Below are 21,288 nucleotides of genomic sequence, written 5' to 3' on the forward strand. Positions count from 1 at the left end.
ATCAGTGGCTTTCTTATACACTAACAATGAAAATACAAAAAGGGAAATTAGAGAATCGATTCCATTTACGATAGCACCAAGAACCATAAGATACCTGGGAATAAACTTAACCAAAGAGGCAAAAGAATTGTACTTGAGGAACTACAGAATGCTCATGAAAGAAACTGAAGAAGACACAAAAAGATGGAAGACCATTCCATGCTCTTGGATTGGAAGAATAAACATTGTTAAAATGTCTATACTGCCTAGAGCAATCTATACTTTTAATGCCATTCTGATCAAAATTCCACTGGTATTTTTCAAAGAGCTGGAGCAAATAATCCAAAATTTGTATGGAATCAGAAGAGACCCCGAATCGCTAAGGAAATGTTGAAAAACAAAAATAAAACTGGGGGCATCACGTTATCTGATTTCAAGCTTTACTACAAAGCTGTGATCACCAAGACAGCATGGTACTGGCATAAAAACAGACACATAGACCAGTGGAACAGAGTAGAGAGCCCAGATATAGATCCTCAACTCTATGGTCAATTAATCTTCGACAAAACAGGAAAAAAAAAATACAGTGGAAAAAAGACAGTCTCTTCAATAAATGGTGCTGGGAAAACTGGACAGCTATATGTAGAAGAATGAAACTCGACCATTCTCTTACACCGTGCACAAAGATAAACTCAAAATGGACAAAAGACCTCAACATAAGACAGAAATCCATCAGAATCCTGGAGGAGAACATAGGCAGTAACCTCTTGGATATAAGCCACAGCAACTTCTTTCAAGATATGTCTCCAAAGGCAAAAGAAACAAAAGTGAAGATGAACTTTTGGGACTTCATCAAGATCAAAAGCTTCTGCACAGCAAAGGAAACAGTCAACAAAACAAAGAGGCAACCCACAGAATGGGAGAAGATATTTGCAAATGACAGTACAGACAAAAGGTTGTTATCAATACATTTTTTAAAAATCTTTTGAAATTTTCATTGTTATTAGTCATATTCTATTTCTTCATTGTATGTAAACTTATTTTTTTATACATATAGGTTTTCCCTTCTTTAAAATTTTGGGATACAGTTTCTTCTGACAGATCAAAGTATGCCCTAAATCTAGCACATGGTTTTGTTCTAGTCTTCACCCTGACCACATTCTTTCCTCTTTTATTTTTACTTTTTCAACCAACTTCTTATCAATTCCATTTTTAGCATCTTTTTAAATTTTCATCTTTACAGTCATATTCCATCCCTTCATAATGTTTACCCTTATTTTTTATATATATAAGTTTTTCTTTCTTCAAAATTTTAGGAGGCAGTTTCTTCAAACAGACCAAAATGTACCCGAAATCAAGTGTGTGGCTCTGTTCTAGTCACCAGTCTAGTATATATATTCTATTCACTGGTCTAATATAAATATATATTCCTCCCCTTTCTTCTTCCCCTGGTTTCAGGTCTCTTCTGATTTGGTTAGTGTGTGTTTTTGGGGGGTCGTTGTTACCCTTTTAGTATTCTGTTTTCTCATTCATCTATTATTATCTGGATAAAAGGACAATACAGAAAAACTCACCTCCTAAAAAAGAACAAGAGGTGGTACAAAGAGCTAGGGACCTAATCAATATGGACATTAGTAAGATGACAGAACTAGAGTTCAGAACAAAGATTATCAAGGTGCTGGCTGGACTCAAAAAGAGCATGAAAGATACTAGAGAATACTTTTCTGGAGAAATAAAATCCCTTTCTAGAGAAATAAAAGAACTAAAATCTAACCAAGTTGAAATCCAAAAAGATATCGGTGAGGTGCCATCAAAAATGGAGGCTCTTACTGCTAGGATAAATGAAGCAGAAAAGAGAATTAGTGATATAGAAGACCAAATGATGGAGAATAAAAAAGCTGAGAAAAAGAGAGAGATAAACAACTACTGGAGCACAAGGAGAGAAATCGAGAAATAAGTGATACCATAAGAAAAAACAGTATTAGAATAACTGGGATCCCAGAAGAAAGAGAAAGACAGAGAGGGGCAGAAGGTATATTGGAGCAAATTATACCAGAGAATTTTCCTAATTTGGCAAAGGGAACAAGCATCAAAATCCAGGAGGCAGAGAACACCTCTCAAAAATCAATAAAAATAGGTCTACACCCCATCACCTACTAGTAAAACTTTCAAGTCTCAGTGACAAAGAGAAAATCCTGAAAACAGCTTCGAACAAGATGGCTGTAACATACAATGGTAGAAATATTAGACTGACAGCAGACCTATCCACAGAGAGCTGGCAGGCCAGAAAGGACTTGCATGATATATTCAGAGCACTAAACAAGAAAAATATGCAGCCAAGAATACTATATCCAGCTACGCTGTCCTTGAAAGTAGAAGGAGAGATAAAAAGCTTCTGGGACAAACAAAAACTAAAAGAACTTGCAAACCACCTTCAGGATATAGTGAAAGGGGTCCTCTTTTAGCCAAAGAGAGAGGCTAAAAGTAACAGACCAGAAAGGAAGAGAGACAATAGACAGTAACAGTCAACTTACAAGGAATACAATGGCACTAAATTCATATCTTTCAGTAGTTACCCGGAAAGTAGATGGGCTAAAAGTTCTAATCAAAAGACACAGGGTATCAGAATGGATAAAAATACAAGACCCAATGATATGCTGTCTGCAAGAAACTTTTAGACCCAAAGAGACACCTCCAGATCTCAAGTGACGAGGTGGGAAACCATTCACCATGCTAATGGACATCAAAAGAAATAACAATTCTTATTATAAATTATAAATAACTTTACATCATTTATAATTTAGATTATAAATGAGATTTTAAGCCAAAGACTATAGTAAGAGATGAGGAAGGACACTATATCATACTTACAGGGTCTGTTCAACAAGAAGGTCTATATCTTAAATATCTATGCCCCTAACATGGGAACTGCCAATTATATAAACCAGTCAAAAACAAAATCAAACAAACACATTGACAATAATTCAATAATAGTAGAGGACTTTAATACCCCCTCACTGAAAAAGATCATCTAAGCAAAAGATCAACAAGGAAATAAATCTTTAAATGACACACTGGACCAGATGGACATCACAGATAAATTCAGAACATTCCATCCCAAGGCAACATAATACACTTTCTTCTCTAGTTGTCATGGAACATTCTCCAGGATAGATCACATCCTGGGTCACAAATCAGGTTTCAACTGGTACTGAAAGATTGGGATCATTCCCTGCATATTTTCAGACATAATGCTTTGAAACTAGAACTCAACCACAAGAGAAATTTGGAAAGAACTTAAATACATGGAGGCCAAACAGCATCCTAGTAAAGAATGAATGGGTCAACCAGAAATTAAAGAAGAATTGAAAAAATTCATGGAAGCAAATGAAAATGAAAACACAACTCTTCAGAAGGAAAGGTGATTCTGAGAGGAGAGTATAGAGCAATACAAGCCTTTCTCAAAAAACAAAAATGGTCTCAAGGACACAAACTAACCCTACATCTAAAGGAGCTGGAGAAGGAATAGCAAAGAAAGCCTAAACCCAGTAAGAGAAGAGAGAGAAATCATTAAGATCAGAGCAGAAATCAATGTAGTAGAAACCAAAAGAACAGTAGAACGGATCAAAAAAACTAGGAGCTGGTTCTTTGAAAGAATCAATAAGATGGATAAACCCCTGTCCAGACTTATCAAAAAGAGAAGAGAAAGGACCCAAACTAAGAAAATCATGAATAAAAGAGGAGAGATCACAACCAACACCAAAGAAACACAAATAATTATAAGAACATATTATGACCAACTATCCACCAGCCGATTTGACAATCTGGGAGAAATGGATGCATTCCTAGAGACATAGAAACTACCAAAACTGAACCAGGAAGAAATAGAAAACCTAAACAGACCCATAACCAGTAAGGAGATTGAAGCGGTCATCAAAAATCTCCCAAGAAGCTCTTGTTGGGGGTTCAGGGCCAGATGGCTTCCCAGGGGAATTCTACCAAACATTTGAAGAAGAATTCATACCTATTCTCCTGAAACTGGTCCAAAAAATAGAAATGGAAGGAAAACTTCCAAACTCCTTTTATGAGGTCAGCATGACCTTGATCCCAAAACCAGACAAAGACCTCATCAAAAGGAGAATTACAGACCAATATCCTTGATGAACATGGATGCAAAAATTCTCACCAAAAAGCTAGCGAATAGGATCCAACAGTACATTAAAAGGATTATTCACTACGACCAAGTGGGATTTATTCCTGGGCTGCAAGGTTGGTTCAGCATTCACAAACCAATCAATGTGGTAGTATACATTAATGAAAGAAAGAACAAGAACCATATGATCCTCTCAATAGCTGCTGAAAAAGCATTTGACAAAGTACAGCATCCTTTCTTCATCAAAACTCTTCAGAGGGTACATACTTCAATATCATCAAAGCCGTCTATGAAAAACCCACAGCAAATATCGTTCTCAATGGGGAAAAACTGAGAGCTTTTCCCCTAAGGTCAGGAACATGGCAAGGCTGTCCACTATCAGCCTGTTGAACACACTGCTATTCAACATAGTACTAGAAGTCCTAGCCTCAGCAATCAGACAACGAAAAGAAATAAGAAGCATCCGAATCAGCAAAGAAGTCAAACTTTCACTTTTTGCAGATGATATGATACTTTATGTGAAAAACACAAAAGACTCCACTCCAAAACTGCTAGAACTCACACAGGAATTCAGTAAACTGTTGGAATATAAAACCAATGTGCAGAAATCAATTTGCATTTCCATACACCAAAGCAAGATAAAGAAGAAAGAGGAATTAAGGAGTTGATCCATTTACAATTGTACCCAAAATAATCATAAGATACCTAGGAATAAACCTAACCAAAGAAGCAAAGAGTCTACTCAGGAAGCTCTAAAGTACTCATGAAAGAAATTGAGAAAGACACAAAGAAATGGAAAAATGTTCCATGCTTATGGATTGGAAGAAAAAATAGTGTGAAAATATCTATGCTACCTAAAGTGATCTACACATTTAATGCAATCCCTATCAAAATCCCATCAATTTTTTTCAAGGAAATGGAACACATAATCCTAAAATTTATATGGAACCAGAAAAGACCCTCCAATAGCCAGAGGAATCTCCAAAAAGAAAACCAAAGCCAGTGGCCTCACAATTTCAGACTTTAAGCACTACTCCAAAGTTGTAAATGTGAAGACAGTATTGTAGTGGCACAAAAACAGACATGTAGATTAATGGAACAAAACAGAGAGCCCAGAAACTCTATGGTCAACTAATCTTCAGCAAAGTAGGAAAGAATGTCCAATGGAAAAAGACAGTCTCTTCAATAAATGGTGTTGGCAAAATTGGACAGCCACATTGCAGAAGAATGAAACTGGACCATTTCCTTATACCACACACAAAACAGACTCAAAATGGTGAAAGACATCAAGGTGAGACAGGAATCCATCAAAATCCTTGAGGACAACCCAGGAAGCAACCTCTTCAACCTCAGCCACAGCAACTTCTTTCTAGAAACATTGCCAAAGGCAAGGGAAGCAAGGGCAAAAATGAACTACTGGGACTTCATCAAGATCAAAAGCTTTTGCACAGCAAAGGAAACATGCAGCAAAACCAAAAGACAACTGACAGAATGGGCGACAATATTTTCAAATGACATAGCAGATAAAGGTCTAGTATCCAAAATCTATAAAGAACTTATCAAACTCAACCCCCAAAGAACAAATAATCCAATCAAGAAATGAGCAGAAGACATGAACAGTTCTGTAAAGAAGAGATCCAAATGGCCAGCAGACACATGAAAAAGTACTAAACATCACATGGGATCAGGGAAATACAAATCAAAACCACAGTGAGATAGCACCTCATACCAGCCAGAATGGCTAAAATCAAGAGTTCAGGAAATGACAGATGTTGGCGAGGATGTATGCAAAGTGGTGAAGCCACTCTGGAAGACAGTATAGAAGTTCCTCAAAAAGTTGAAAGTAGAGCCACTCTATGACTCAGCAATTGCACTACTGGGTATTTACCCTAAAGATACAAATGTAGGGATCCGAAGGGGCACGTGCACCCAAATGTTTATAGCAGCAATGTGCACAATAGCCAAACTATGGGAATAACTTAGATGTCCATGAACAGACGAATGGATAAAGTTATATATATATATATATATATATATATATATATATATATATATAATGGAATACTATGCAGCCATCAGAAAACCTGAAATCTTGTCATTTACAAGGATGTGGATAGAACTAGAGGGTATTAGACTAAGCGATATAAGTCAATCAGAAAAAGACAATTATCATATGATCTCTCTGATATGAGAAGTTTGAGAGGCAAGGCAGGAGGTCGTGGGAGAAAGGGAGGGGAAAAAATGAAACAAGATGGTACTGGGGAGGGAGACAAACCGTAGGAGACTCTTAATCTCAGGAAGCAAACTGAGGGTTGGTGTGGTGTGGGGGAGGGATAGGGTGGCTGGTTTATGGACATTGGGGAGGGAATGTATTACGGTGAGTTTAAGACTGATGATTCACAGACCTGTACCCCTGAAGCAAATAATATATTATATGTTAACAAAAGAACACTAATGATGTACTGTATTTAGCTAACTGAACGTAAAAAGGTGGTGTTTGCCAAATGCATAGCACATGTTAGCTAAATTTTACTTTCTAGCTGAACTAGATGCCTCAGTGATGTCCAATATCACCCAGCCTCTCCCCAAACCTACCTCCACATCTTCAGCCTGGACTAACCTCTCCCACCTTCCCATTTCTGTCCACCATAACTTACATGCTTCCTTCTCAGACCATCTTTGTACCTTTGGCATCCAGGTGTGATACCTATTCCCTCTGAACCATAAATGATTCTTGGTCTTTATTTCTACAACTCATGAGACACTTGACACCATGATTGTGTGCTGTCCTTCGGCACATGTCATCTCTTCTCATAAGTGTTCATGTGTATTTTCTCTGCACATGCCATTTACTTAACAAATCACTTCTAAGTCACTGAAAGGAAGGATCAATCAATTAATTGATGATGATGCCCGCATCTAGCATGAGCAAATGGAAAGCCATTTGGAAGTGATGGTTGATTTAAGCAAAAAATAAGACACCAAAGACACTTCACATTTTCTGTGCTGATTTTTTAATGAACATCTTATAATCTTACAAAATAACTGGCTATAGCTGTTTTACATTACAATACAGTAGATCAGCTCCTTTCACTGTGTTCCCAATCCAGCCATCCTCTTGGGGTGCTAACTGATGCACTCAATAGCTATCTCACAGAGGAGAGGAAGTGCCAAGTCCAATGCCTTGTAATGGAGGGAAGGAAAGGAGAGAATCAAGAATAACTCTTCACTTTCATGTACCTTTCATGTACAGGTTTGCCAGCTGTCCATTCTCCTTACTCTGTCCTCTCATTCCTCTGGTTGCAGACTGTCACACTAACCATTAGAGTCAGCTAGTCCTGGGTCACCTGGACAACCAGAGCCCCTAGTTAGTAGGAAAAAAAAAAAAAGAGCAGAGAAGTGACTTTCAGGACAAAGAGCCTGTGGGAGAGGTCCTCCATGACCCCATGGATGGGTAAGAGCAGCCAAATGCAGACCATCACATGGAGTGAGTGGGAGTAAAGGGAATAAAGTCCTCCCACTTTATTAAGGACATGAGAGTTAAAACACACTAGGCCCCAAAGAAAATGGCTAGAAGAGCCTGCCACCTATGAATGGCCTGAGCTGACATGGGCTGGGCAACCTTCAGCCAGAAGTGCTTTCCACACACCACAGAAACTGCCCTCTTGCCTTCTCAGGGCAATCGTGGATTATGGATGTTGCCAATGGAGAATAAAATATTTGTAAATGAAATATGACAGAGAAATGTTCTCACTGTTCCTTCTGTGAAGAGACTGAGCACAGACCCACACTGCTGTGAACCACAGGCTTGCAACCTTGTGGGGTAGCTGAAGCCTTCCTGGGCTGGGCGAGGCCCAAGATACCTATTCTGTGGCCTCAGTTTCAGACAAGGCAGGATTCCCTGATGCAGAGCTTGGTGCACTTCCAAGAATCTGGATACTCTCCCCAAGAAAACAATTTTACAACTCCATTAAAAAAAACATCGGCAATCTAAAATAAACTATTTCCACTGTCCTTTCCGTATTGAAGCCTACTACAATCCTAGGAAGATTTATTCTCTTTCTGGGGTACTAAATGTGAACCCAGGACAACAAACAGTAGGTATCTAGATTTCCCTTATGGCTAGAAGCATAGAGAACAAGGGCTTTTTGGATGGCAACCTCTGCTCCTTTCTTTCCTCAGTGAAGGTGTCACCCCCATTTTCTATCCCTAGGGATAAATATATGTATACCCCCTTCTTTTTTTCCCCATTCCAGAATATTTTTCTTTCCTCGAGATAGCAGTGGGGAATATTTCCTCTTCCAATTTAGCAAAGCCATTGCCTCAGTGTTGGTGGGAAGAGTCGAAATCTTGTGGTCAGAGCCAAAGAGCAGATGATTCAGAGAGACCAAGGTTGCCCTCTAATTTTGGCCCGTTCTTGGCTTCCATTGGAGAGGAGGCTCTGAGGGAGAAGCAAGCCTCCCAGCCTTCTTGAGATAACAAACTGAAGTGTTGAGCAAGAAGTTACCTCTCTTTCCCCAAGGCTTAACCCAGAAGTTGTTTCCAAAAACAACTGCAACAGACCGTGTGCAAATAGAGGAAGCCTGGGTGGTAAATGGAGGCCCATTAAAGTGGTCATTTTACCCACAGCCCATCTATTGAACAAGAAAGGATAATGACAACAAAAAGGACCCTAAATAGTTGAAATTCTTCTCTCTTCCCACAGAGTGTCACCCTTGCTCCACGTGTTTCCGTAGCTTTCTCAAATCAAAAACTCTAGGTCAGGGATATGATATGTTGTACTCGAACAGAATTTACCTCAGATCCCGTGTCACTTCAAGGATTCCCCTCCGATCTGTTCTGGAGATTTGGAACAAGTCTCTTTGCCTCATGTCATCCTCCTGCCTGGGGCTCTGATTTACTCCTGGCCTCTCCCATCTCCATGGCTTTGCTTGGATTCTCCATCTCTGCCTGTTCTTCCATCTCCTCCCATTTCCCCCCTATGTCATGTCCATAACATTTTTCCCCCCAGAAAATCAGCAATTGGTCCTGTGTCTGTGAGTGATAGCCAGGTCTGGGGATTTAGAAGGAGAGAGGGCACAGACCAGCCATGAGGAATGTGTGAGTTCCTGTAATCTTGTCAATCAGAGAACAAGCCCCAGTACACACTTGCTCACTGACTGGCAGGCAAGAGCCACCCTTGAGATAGGCACGTGTGGGAGTGTAGAGGATCCTGGGGCTCAATAACTCCAACTAAGAGTTCTGAGAAGTGAAAAGTAGTGAATACATTCCTTCTGGATAAATACACAAGAACCACGGTCTGGTTCTTCTGGCCCCAGCACCAATGGGTACTCCCACCCAACTTGCTACGCCTCTTAATGTTACCATCCCAACCCTTCATCGCCTTAAACTGGGCCCAGATTCCTGCTCATGAAAAGATGATTAGCTGTCTTGTTAGTTTCAAAAACTTCATCTAATTTCTCTCTCTTTCTCCATCGCCACTTCCTTTTCCACCTGCCAACCCCCATCAACAGAAAAATGGCAGAATGACTTGTCTTGCTGTACTCAAACACTCAGGATTCATTTGGGATATGAACTTCACAGCAGCATTTGTGGAACAATGTATAATTTTTAGCTTAGTAGACAGCAAAAAATATAATATATATAATATATTTATATAATTATGTTTAAATACTTATAAGGAATTAATAACTAACCTCATTATGACTAAAGGAGACTACACAAAAGAAAGGGAGCCAGTTTAGAGTAGATGAGCCCCGAAAGATGGCAATCCATTCAAAACGGGTGTTAACAGAGCGTCCCTGGCAACTTCTCTTCTAGTATTTTGGTATTGGTTTACAAGTTGGGTGGGGCTGAATAGTTGGTGGGGTGCAGAGTGGGGAATAGGACAAGAGTTGAGGATGGGGGTGAATAGAATATAAATGGGGGAGGAGGGTCCTTGTATAGCTATCATGTTTCTCCTTCCACTTTTAATCAACTGCCTCTTTGAAGAAACTTTTTGCCTGTGACTCTTCCCTACTTGGGGTACTTGGTGGAACAGTTGGCACCTATAAACGTTCCCTTGCATGTCTATAAGAACCTCAAGCTCTTCCTCCATCCTTCAGTTCACAACATTTCTTCTTTGTTCACCTTTTGTTTTCTCTTACAGAGGCCTCTCTTTCTTACTGCCTCCAGGGCAGTGGAAGGAGGGGCTCGATCCCACTGTTACTGATTTTCTTCAGCCTTGGGGTCTCGGCAGGTGCATTCATCCAGGTCACAGTCAGCAGCAAATGGAATGACCTAGGGGAAATCAATGAGAAGTTGAAATAAACCATTTTCTTGCCAAGCTTCATACTTCTCAACCAGCTTCTGCTTTTCTCACTTGGTCCCAGAGGAAGTGTGTTAATATCACAGAGCTGAAACTAACACTCAGTTCTTGCACTTACACATCATGGTAAGTCTTCCTTGCTTCACTTTATTTACGTGTGTGTGTGTGTGTGTGTGTGTGTGTATACAGTGGAAGGACAATAGTAATTCCCCTAGGTGGTGGTAATGTGATTTAAATAAAATGATGGATATAAAACACACATTTCCAGGCATTTGTAATGCCTGTTTCTACTACTTCTAATATAATCATTAATGTCAAGAACCATTGCTAATGTTTTCATCGCCATTATCCTCTTCACAAAATCCCTGTAAAGTAGGTAAGATGGATGTTAGCATTTTCTTTTTATCGGGAAGGCCAAGAGAGATTGGATGACTTAACTTAAGGTCATGGCACTACTATCTGGAAAACCAAGTCTCTACAGCCTAACTCTATGGCTCCTACTTCTTGGTGTTCTTAGAGCCATACAACCATCTTTGGCTTCTTGTAAGCACGAGGTTTTGCCCACCTTGAACTGAGGATGCACTTGGACTTGGTGAAACAATGCATCTCTGTACCCACTGTTTGTGGCTGGATTGCCTTCCTGCTATATAATTATTCCTACTCTGCGCCGAAAATGATCCTGCAAAAGTTGCTCTCTACCTGTTCTCACTACAGCATCAGTAGACAAATACACTTTTTAAGTGTCCATAACCAGTGTCAGAGAGAACTGGGCATGTTGGGAGACATGATGTAAAAATTAGAAAGGATTCTACCCTTTGATCATAGACAATCAAGTGAGGTAAAAATAGGCATAGCTTGTAATAGTTCAAAGCACACTGAAAAGATGGGCTTAGTGACTGGGCAAGGGAGTTGGAAAATGGGTGGTATTATTTGGGGAAATTTTATAGCACATTTTCACAAAGGAGGTAAAATGTGATTTAGCAGGATTAAAGTGCCTTTCCTTTCTTTTTTTCTTTTAAAGATTTTATTTATTTGAAGGAGAGAGAGCAAGGGGAAGGGGCAGAGGGAGAGGGAGAGAGAGAATGTCAAGTGGACTCCATGCTGAGTGTGGAGCCAATGTAGAGTTTGAACTCTATATAGAGTTTTGAACTGTAGAGTTTGAACGTGAGACCATGGTATGAACTGAAATCAAGAGTTGGATAGTCAACGGACTGAGACACCTAAGTGCCCCATGATGTGCCTTTTCTTTTTTAAAAATTTAATTTAATTTTTTTTCAGTGTTCCAAAATGAAGTGCCTTTTCAATTCTGATTCTAGTGTATGCTGGCTACAGGCACTGAAATCCCTTAAAGACAAACCCTAGATATACTGAGTATGAGATGGCGATGAGGCGAGAATTACTTGTCTTCTTCTGAAGTGGTCATACCTTCCTGGGTAGAGATGGGATCTGTGACCAGTTATGGTCTGTAAGTGAGAACAATAACTAGTGGATACAATTTCTGACCTGTTTTCCAAGCTGTTGATCTGTTTCTCTTGGTTTGGGATTTATTATTTTTTTAGAGCAAAAGACATACAAATTGACAGTGATCCGATGAGCCCCTGAGCATTCTGCATTAAATAAGTTAATTCACATAAGTGGTGACAACAGTGCCTGGTGCAGAGTGAACAGTCATATCAGCCATTAGGTGCCAGAGTTTCAGCTCTGTAGAGGTGATCATGTAGGTTTGACTTATTGTGAAGACAGGTACAAGGAAAGAGATACTGTCTCTTGCATATTTCTGATTCATCAGATTGGCCGGGTAGCATCAAATGTCTTTGGAGCACTTGGCTTTTTATCCAAATTATTATAAAATTTCAGCCTATTTGATTTCACGGGTTTAGCTTGAGCATATCTATCAATTTAACAGAGCCCATAGAAATAGAGATAAAAGGAATTGAGGAAAAAATTACTACTCAGGGAATGGTCTAAGTAGCTTGTGGTGGCCAGTCAACATAAACTTAAAATATGCTTATAAAACACTATATAGGATTATTAATTTAATAATGAGGATTAACAATAACCAAACGTCACTTCATTGGTAATCATGCCTCCCCAGGAGGTAGAGGCCATAATTCCCTGCCAACAGAGGTGTATCCTGGACAACGATAAGCAGAAGTGAGTCACTGAGTAGCCAAAGCTATGGCTTTTCTGAAGGAGTTCCAAAACCAACCACCGGAAAACTAGCGTTTTCTAACAACCTCACCTAAAATCACTGCCTTTAATCCTGTCACCATAGAAGCTTAAATGTTTATTCACTATAACCCCTTCTTGACTACGGAATAAAAATGATACAGAATGAAGGAGAATCAGCCAAACTTATTTCTGGAGTCCCTTCCCTGCCTGTTACCTACAGGTGTGCTCGCTTACCTTCTTGGAGGAGAGCGTGGAAGAGCAGCAGTCTCCCCCATCATAGTGGCAGTAGGCCCGGTTGTTGATGGTATCACACCATCCATCTGCTTGGAAAGGCTGGTTGAGGACATGAAAGGTCAGTGTCTATGAACAGCTTCACTGGGCTTCGCACTCCTCTCCCACCCATCTCCATCATAACACGTGGAACTAAGAGATATTAGGGGAGAGCACCCGAGAGGCAGGATACAAACTAACCTAACATCCTTAAGAAGTTGAAAGTCTCAAGACCACTGGGCCCAAAGATTTGTCAAAGTTCACCAGCAATACCTTCTTCTAACCAACTCTAGGGTCCAGAATGGTTCATTTAAATTCCTTGGTCAAATTTTTTACCTTCTTGTAAATAACATGTCTTTATATAAAGTAGGTTACCAAATATTTTCACACATTTGAACTCTGTTGATCATCAGGAAAAGCCTATGGTGCAGGCAAGGTTGGCTTTAATGGAGATGCATAGAAATGACAAAAACTGCCCTGGGTCACATAGCTAGGGTCAAGCCAACTTTGGAATTAGAAGTCCTATATCTTGACTTTCTGCTTCTTCTCCTGGATTAAGAACTATAATTTCCAGCCTTTCTCCTGGTACTTGTATTCAGAGACCCTGGTAGTCCTGGCATTCTATGAAGATTCAAATGATGTTTGTCCAGAATGCGGGGGTCCTAGGGTTTGGGACACCAGTGTTGGAACAGAAATACTCTCACACATACAGCTACCTAATGCACAGCAGCAAGATGCAGGGTGAGAGAAGAGGAAGTGAAGCTGTTTCCATTCAGTCCTGTTATAGCTACAAGTTAACAGAAACCAAAATGGGAAAGGGGCCCAGGCCAAACCAGAGTTAATGGAGTGTTTCTCCCCAAAAGGGAATGTATGATAAGAACAGCAACAAGCGGTTAAAAAATAGCTCAGAAGTCCAATGCGTTGTTTCCCTAGAACCACTCCTGGAGAAAAACAGTGTCCCACAGTGTTCTGGAGGGCATGCCAGCCAGCCCACCTACTCAATCACATTGGCTGCTTCCCCTCCTGAGTGGATGCCTAATTGAGAAGCCTCAGGAAACATCTTGTGGCCAAACTCTTTGGACCACAAGACAGTCAGTAGACTGAGTTCTGAGGTCACCTTCCAGTTTGCATGTTTAAATCACTTTCTCTCCCCCCACCCTCCTTAAATGTCAAATAGTGGGACTGTTCCCTATTTCACTGTGCTTTGATGAGATAGATAGATAACTAAACTAAAAAAAAGGGGGGGGCGTTAAATAATTTTCGTCAATTGAATTACATCAGAACGAGCTCATCCAAATTATTACTTCAATGTTTTGATTTATTCTATGGGGTCCTGAGGTCATTTGAACATCATTCCAGATGTATACCAGCATTCCGATCACTGAAAAGTTGCTACTTGTGGGGTGGAACTCAACAGCTGTTCCACAGCTGCACGGCAAAGGCAGTTGAAAGCAGGAAGTAAAAATGAATTCTGTTTTCAACACGGGCCTCACTGGGATAAGAGACAAAGACTGTGAGATGTGCATGGGTCTCTTAACACCAGAGCAAGTGACACTGGCTCTGCAGCTCCTAGGATGACTATACAATCAGGACTTGGGGCTACAATTGCAGCCAGATAATTGGAGTCAAAATATGGCTGGCGACATCCTTAACACCCATAAAATGCTCTCGGGTCCTCCCAGGAGGACCAGATACGTCTCCTGAGATCTCCCACCCCTGCCAGAGTTTTCTTTTTCTTTTTCAAGTGTTTGGTGGAGTATATTTTCCTCCTCTAACACTGCATCTGTTACTTTGTCTCCAACCCTGACTGACTCATTGGCAAAACTTAATCTGTTCCTTCTTTATTTTTCATGGTATTGTCTATAAAAATCCAAAGAGCACCCAAAATACTTCTCTTACATGTAAAAGTGTGGTCTTCAGTATGGAGGATTAAAGGGAGAGCTTCCTTTTCATAAGAACAGCTTAAACTTTTGAATGGATTATTCAAGGATCCAGGAGAATCAGTCTTTCCAAAGTCTTTCCCAAGGATGGCTTCTTGTCTCAGGATCACTAGGGAAGATAGGTTGAAAAGAGCAGAAATGGTCTAGGTGACCATCTCTAGCTCCCAGTGGGTGTCTACTGCTAGAGCCTGAACATGATTTCTAGAAACTTCTTTTCTAGAAGCTTCTTTTCCGCTCTTAAAGGGTCATCTGGGAAGTAAAGGAAATTTATAAAAAGGGGCAGAAAATCAGAGAAAAGGTTGGAAAGACCCAAATATTTAATTTACTATATACCTATTAGAATTAATTGTTCCTCCCCTAACCTGCCAAAACCAAGTACTCCACCCTAAACAAACAGAGTCTCCTATGGCAACATGTGCCTGGGAAGCCTGACAGCTTGAGTCCAAAGTTACAATGGAAAAAATAGAAAGGGAAAAATGACTAATTGATCCAAGGTTTTTAAAGCATCTGAAGACTGAATGTAGATTAGATCAAAATCTCAATAACGGAGAGGTGTCAGACTGAGGACATCACTTCTGCTCCAGGAAACGTCTCCTAACAGAGGGTACAAGTGTTGGGTTTCTCTGCACAATGTGTCCACAGGTGAATTTTTACTACCCACTTTGCTGTAACATCAGCAAAGTGCTTCACGTAAGTGAATTTTTCAAATACCTATTGCCTATTTCTTTAAGATACATGTTTTCATTTTCCATCTTAACCATTTTGATGAAAGAAAAAACAAAAACCTACAAAATTCCTCTCACTCTGCCTTTTAATAACCAATAGAATAAGAAGTCATCAACATGAACATTTTTCGTTTTCATTTTTTTTGTACAGGAAGACTCTGTATTGGGCTGCTTATCTTTGCATTAAGTGAGCCTCCTCTAAAACACACACACACACACACACACACACACACACACACACACACACATACAACTTTATGAATCAAGCTTCTTAAATTATACCTGAAGTAAATACCTAGATCTGAGAGAGAGGCTAATTTTCTTTTCTCATGATGCATGAACTTGAGGATATCTAGGGCTGGCTAGCTGTGTAGCAGGTAGATGAGTTAGCTGTAGAAATGGTTGTGGGTCAGTCATGAAATCAGAAGGGCTGTCAGCCCATACACCTATATGACTATGGAAACTGGACAAATTTGGAAATTTCTCAAAGTAAAAATAATTCCTTCTTTATGTTATCTATATTCTTTGTGTTATTTTCTGTTTAAGGTTGTTCTGCAAAGCTAGGCAGGGGGATGGTGGGCCCTGTCCGTTTTCTATGGATATAGTCCTTCATTCAGTCATTCAACATCCTTGATTCCAAATTTCTATGTGCCAGGCATTGTTATGGGGATGCAAAGTTTCAGCCCCTGAGAGAATCCACTGTAAACAAGTGTAGCTTATGACAGTAAGTGCTAGCCTAGCATAGGGCGGCAGACAGGAGAGAAGTCCCTAAGTCAAATTTTCGCTGGGGAGATTTTTAAGAGCTTTCATGGGCTGGCTTGCTACATCTAGCCTCTAGGAGGAGAGATTAGGGCTGGATGATTCAGAGGGGAAGCCTGAGAAAATGAAAATAGACATCCGGGTGGTCCTAGACTGCCTGTCACAGGGCCCAACCCCAGGAAGAGCTCCATAAACATTGACTGATTGGCTGATAACACTTCTCTTACTTCAACTACATTAGGAACATTTTTCTGCTATAGCTTGCAACAGAACTCATGACCACGCTGATGTTTTAGAAAGGTTAGTTTTGTACTTTAGGTGGTCTGCTCTGATGCCCTACAGGTTGGGATCTCAGCCAAAAGTGACTATCTCCTTATAGGTGAGGCACAGGGAGGATTCCTGATTTTTCATCTTGAGGAGTCTTTCAGACTAGAAGATGCTAATCACATTTGTGTCTAAAGCTTAACACTATTTTCTTTCCCCCACATCCTTTTCCATCAGAACCCTCTAGTTATGTGAATGACAAATTGGACCCACATCTATATCTTCTTATTGGTGGGGCTGCACCAGGCACCAAAGATGCCCTTTCCCAGCGAAGCTGTGGTGCCAGGCCCAGTGGAGTCCTTGCAGTAAATGGAAACGCTTATAAATATATATAAGAAGGGGTGCTCATTTTCTGTTTTTCTTTGGCTTTCCAATGAATCCTTCGCTTGATTCTCCAGCCTGATTCTCCTCCACTGAACCCAAAGATCTACGTACTATGTCTATACTGGCTGGACTTCACTGCAAGGCTGCGCTTAGAATTTCACAGGCAAAAAACTTACAAGGTCTTTGAGTAATGACCAGAACACTACTTGCTTTTTTGTTTTGTTTGTTTTTTTTTTTTTTTTTAAGGATCATAGATACATGAAATTCTAAGGTTTGATGGAGTCTTGAAGACTATTTAGTACCAAACCCATATGGTAAAACATGTACAAATGATGAAATGGAGCCTTAAAAAAAGAGAAATGTCTTATTTGTAAGGCAAGTTGGTGGCCATCCTGGAATAAGGCGGAGTCTCTGGATTCTTGATCTGATGTTCTTTCTACTATAGCATGCTGCCACTATCTGATGATTTCATTCATCTTTTAATTTTTTTGGAACGCAGAGTAATTTAAATTCCTTTAGCACCTCTATAACCTCTATACAGGTTCAGTTATAGGAGCATTAACAAAAAAGTGAGCCCAACGATCCAACACAAAAGCAAAAAGGGCTGTACGTATGTCAATGCCCCAGAGCCCCCAACAACTTCACTTCTGCTTTTTTCAGTTGTAAGACAAGGTTTATCCTGAATAAGCTGCCTGGCACCATCATTCCTTCTGGCCTTGGGGCTTGGTCTGCTCCTATTTCCCTAGAGGCTGATTTCCCCAGGAGGAGGCAGCACTACACTCCCATCCCATGCCTGCAACCCAGAAACATTTATTTCTGGGTCCCAGATTATTTCTCTGCTCTCTGCCGTCATCTGACAGAAAGAGGAAATGGAGCTGTTCCCCTTCTCCAGTGTTCACCTCTTGGGTGGGAGGGTGCCAATGATCTCACATTTGTGGGTTTGCAACAATCTTCTTGGAAAATGTAAAATTAAAATAGATACCCTGAGATGGATTCTGCAGGAAGAGTTTCTTACATACAACCGCCTCTGGAAAATCTCATCTGGCTTCCTGGGCCCAGAAAGTCCTTCCTGCCTGTGTATTACTATGGTATGTTTTACCATATGGGCATTATGTAGGACATAACACTCTGTACTACCAAGGGCTCAGGGTCTAACCATCTTTATAGAACCAGCCTCTAGTTCAATGCCTGATGCTACAGGAGGTTCTTAATAAATGAACAAATATGAGGATGGTTAACAACATTTCCTTAGCATATTTTGTGAACAGATCTCTCCTTTCCATTATTCCTCTCCTACTATGTACAGAGCATTGGTATATGTTTATTTAAGAGTGGGAAGAGGCAGCAGAATATACCATTGAAAAGTTCTCCTGCTATAAACAACCTAAAAATGTTGGATAAAATTTAACAATATCCTCTCAACTCCAGAGCTGGGGTAATAAGAAAAGAAGAAAAATTACCATGGCCTCAAAGCAAAAAGAAACTCAATACCAGAGCAAGAAGAAGGTGGGGAAAACATGACTGTCTTTGGGATGTTGGCAAATAATCTGTTATCCAGCTGTTAGGTTTTCACAGCTGATTGGGAATTGGGGCCCAGGTTTTGGGCCTCTGTAAGGTGGGGAATGTGTAAATGACACCATTAGTATTTTAATAAGAAGCCTGTGTTTGTGAGGACTGATAGGGAATGACACAATCACATAGCAGTGCCATATAGGTAACCTGGCTCAGTTAGAACTGGGAGATTTGTTCCTACCTACCAGCCCTGAAGACAAGATGATGCAAATCCACTAATCACTAAGATATTTAGGATTTTCTGGGTTACCAGGTAGCAGTTGAAATGTAGAGTAGACCCTGGAATGCCAAGGGTCTGCTCTACAAACAACAGACAAGTAAGATGTAATTCAAAGAAAGGCCATGAAGACACACATTCTGTTGGATGGGCAGAGGGAAGCATCCCATCTGTGGCCCTGAGAGAGGGATCCAAAGTTGGGGTGTAGTCCTGTGGTCTACGTGAGGTCATATAGCTTTGGGGTAGGGCATCAAAGCTCTCCGCCAGAGCAATCCACCAGACTCTCAAAAAAGGAAAAGCCAATGTGCAACTTTATGGGGTCCAAAACGAAAGCCCGCTTATAGCCACTTTATCTCCATCCGACACCAAAACCAAAGCACAGCCTTGGAATAGAAATGATCAAATAGTGCAAAAACCAGTTCTTCTGAGAGAAATGGCTGGGATATATCGAGATGGAAAAAGAAAAGCAAACAAAATAAGGTCAAATGACTTCTTTTTCCTGTACACTTTTCAACAGCTTCCAGGTACACAAGGGCTCAAGACCTCCTGCTCTGGAAAATGATCAAGGCTGTACAGTCCGGTGATGAGGAGCATGGGATACGGTGTTTGATAAACCTGTGCCCAGATCCCCGGCTCTGTCCTTACTAACTCATAGATCGGAGCAGATTACTGGACTTCTTTAAGTAGCAGTATCCTTGTTGGTGAGTGAGAATAACACCATCCTCACAGAATGTTGTGAGGGGTAAATGAGCAAATGGAGGAGAAAAACTAGCCCAGTCTCTGGTCACAGTAAGTACTCAACGAATCCTACTTTTATGAAGGCAGCAGGAACACTCCCATTGCTTTTACTACTGTGTGTTGCTGTCTGAGTTCCCTCCACAGAGACTCTGGTCAGAAAAACTTCAAGAGTCTACCAGCAGCTCTTTAGAGTCAAAGCCATGGTTGCTCTCATCCCTGAGCCTCCTGCCCTACTCACTGCCACCACAAATGTACCATCTGAGTCATGAAAGAGTCAGGTGACGAGGGAAATGGCTCTGGAAATTATAAAAACAGAGTAGGAGAAGCCTGACTGGCTTCTGGAAACCAGGACTCTCGTCAAAACCAGAGCGGGGACTTGAGTGTCTTAGCCTCTGAAAAACCCCAAACCATCACAGACACCTCTTCCCTGACGTGCACCACAGGAAAACAGGAAAGTGAGAAGACTCTCTGACTTACTTTTCAGCCAAAAACAACCTCCCAGCAGCCCCTTTCATTTCGCTGCAAATAAAGACCCAGTGGTACAGACTCTTCCACCTCACCGACCAACAGACGCCGGCCTGCTCCCCCACTAGCCTCCGCTCTGGGCCCAACCCAGCCAGGTGCTTCTATACCCCCACCCCAAGGAAGGGGGCAGGGCGAGAGCCCTGATGGGTGAAGACGAGGCAGGGGAGCATTCAGGTAGAGCGTGCACTGATCTGTACCTAAAAAATGTTGGCTTGAAATTAGACCTCTTTTTCCCAAAAGACAGAAACAGAGGAGGACATCCCTCCACAGGTTATGCTATCTTAGGGGTTCAAAAAAACAAATGAGGCGGCCCTCCTGATTTGATGGCATTTGTTGGGAAGTGCCCCAGTAGTGAGGCACTGCTACTGATGGGAGTGGGTCCTGGCCCTCACTCGACATGGAGGCCTTACCCATGGTAAGACGCTTAGTGCCTCTGGCCCTTATCTCCTGCCCCCTTCTGCCAAACCGCATGAGATGGCCGTGACAGTGCCCAGCACTCTGTTCCCAACCAGCATCCTTATTCCTTCATCACATCTCCAAAATCGCAAGGTTACTGCCAGGCCCCTGTAAGCCATTGCTTGTCTCCATGTCCTAAACAAAGAAACCCCAAACCTTTCTTCTCCTCCTCCAGTGGTCTGACTCCTGTCCTCCACACTTGCCCTTGTTTTTGGAGCCACTGATGTAAGCAGTCAGTTGGTCCAGATCGTCTGTTGATGACGACTGTGCTGTCGCCCTTCCTTCCTTCTTGAATCACGCAACAATGCTTCTAAAATGTGGTGTTCCCAGAGTCCTGATATTTATGATGCAGCAAATGCTGGGCTTGGGCTCCCAGCAAGAACTAATAATGCAACACCACTGGACCTCATTCGCCTCTCCACGGCCAGCCTGGTGGGCCCACTGATTCTTGTGACTTTGTTTTTCTTGTTTTGATGGGGGTGGGGGAAGCTGGTGGGGGCAGAGGTGGCCTGCATTTGGCTTTCTTGGATGGGCAATAGTTCGTGCAGGGGAATTTCCTGCCTCCTCTCCTGCTAATTGGAGCGGCCTACTGTGTTTCAAGGTTAGAGATAGAAACCTTGAACATAAGAGTTTTTGAACTCTAAGGACCACGGGGCAGGGACATGTCGGGACATGTTCCCTCTTCCACTCCGGCTTTGTTCCATGAGCCACAGGACCCCACAGCAGCACAAAGCCCAACACCCACACAGTCGGTTCTCAATGAATGTTTGGTGAATGAGATTCATGGATTCTCCTCTAGAAGAGACTTTCTAAATGAAGAATATTTT

The 21,288-nt window shown here is 41.3% G+C and overlaps 1 protein-coding gene across 1 annotated transcript in view; it reads right to left on the reverse strand.

The window, feature by feature from the left end:
• Positions 1 to 10,336: 10,336 nt before the first annotated feature.
• The window catches only part of PAPPA2 (pappalysin 2), a 292,512-nt gene continuing 281,560 nt past the window's right edge, over positions 10,337 to 21,288 (reverse strand). Inside the window, exons 21-22 of the mRNA XM_044267353.1 lie at positions 12,846 to 12,944; positions 10,337 to 10,411 (exon numbers count right to left, since the gene is read on the reverse strand). Coding sequence (XP_044123288.1) covers positions 10,337 to 10,411; positions 12,846 to 12,944 — 174 coding nt within the window. The remainder of the gene's footprint in view (positions 10,412 to 12,845; positions 12,945 to 21,288) is intronic.

This window comes from Neovison vison, chromosome 10, assembly GCF_020171115.1.
Source record: "Neovison vison isolate M4711 chromosome 10, ASM_NN_V1, whole genome shotgun sequence".
In the NCBI taxonomy this organism is placed as follows: Eukaryota; Metazoa; Chordata; class Mammalia; order Carnivora; family Mustelidae; genus Neogale; species Neogale vison.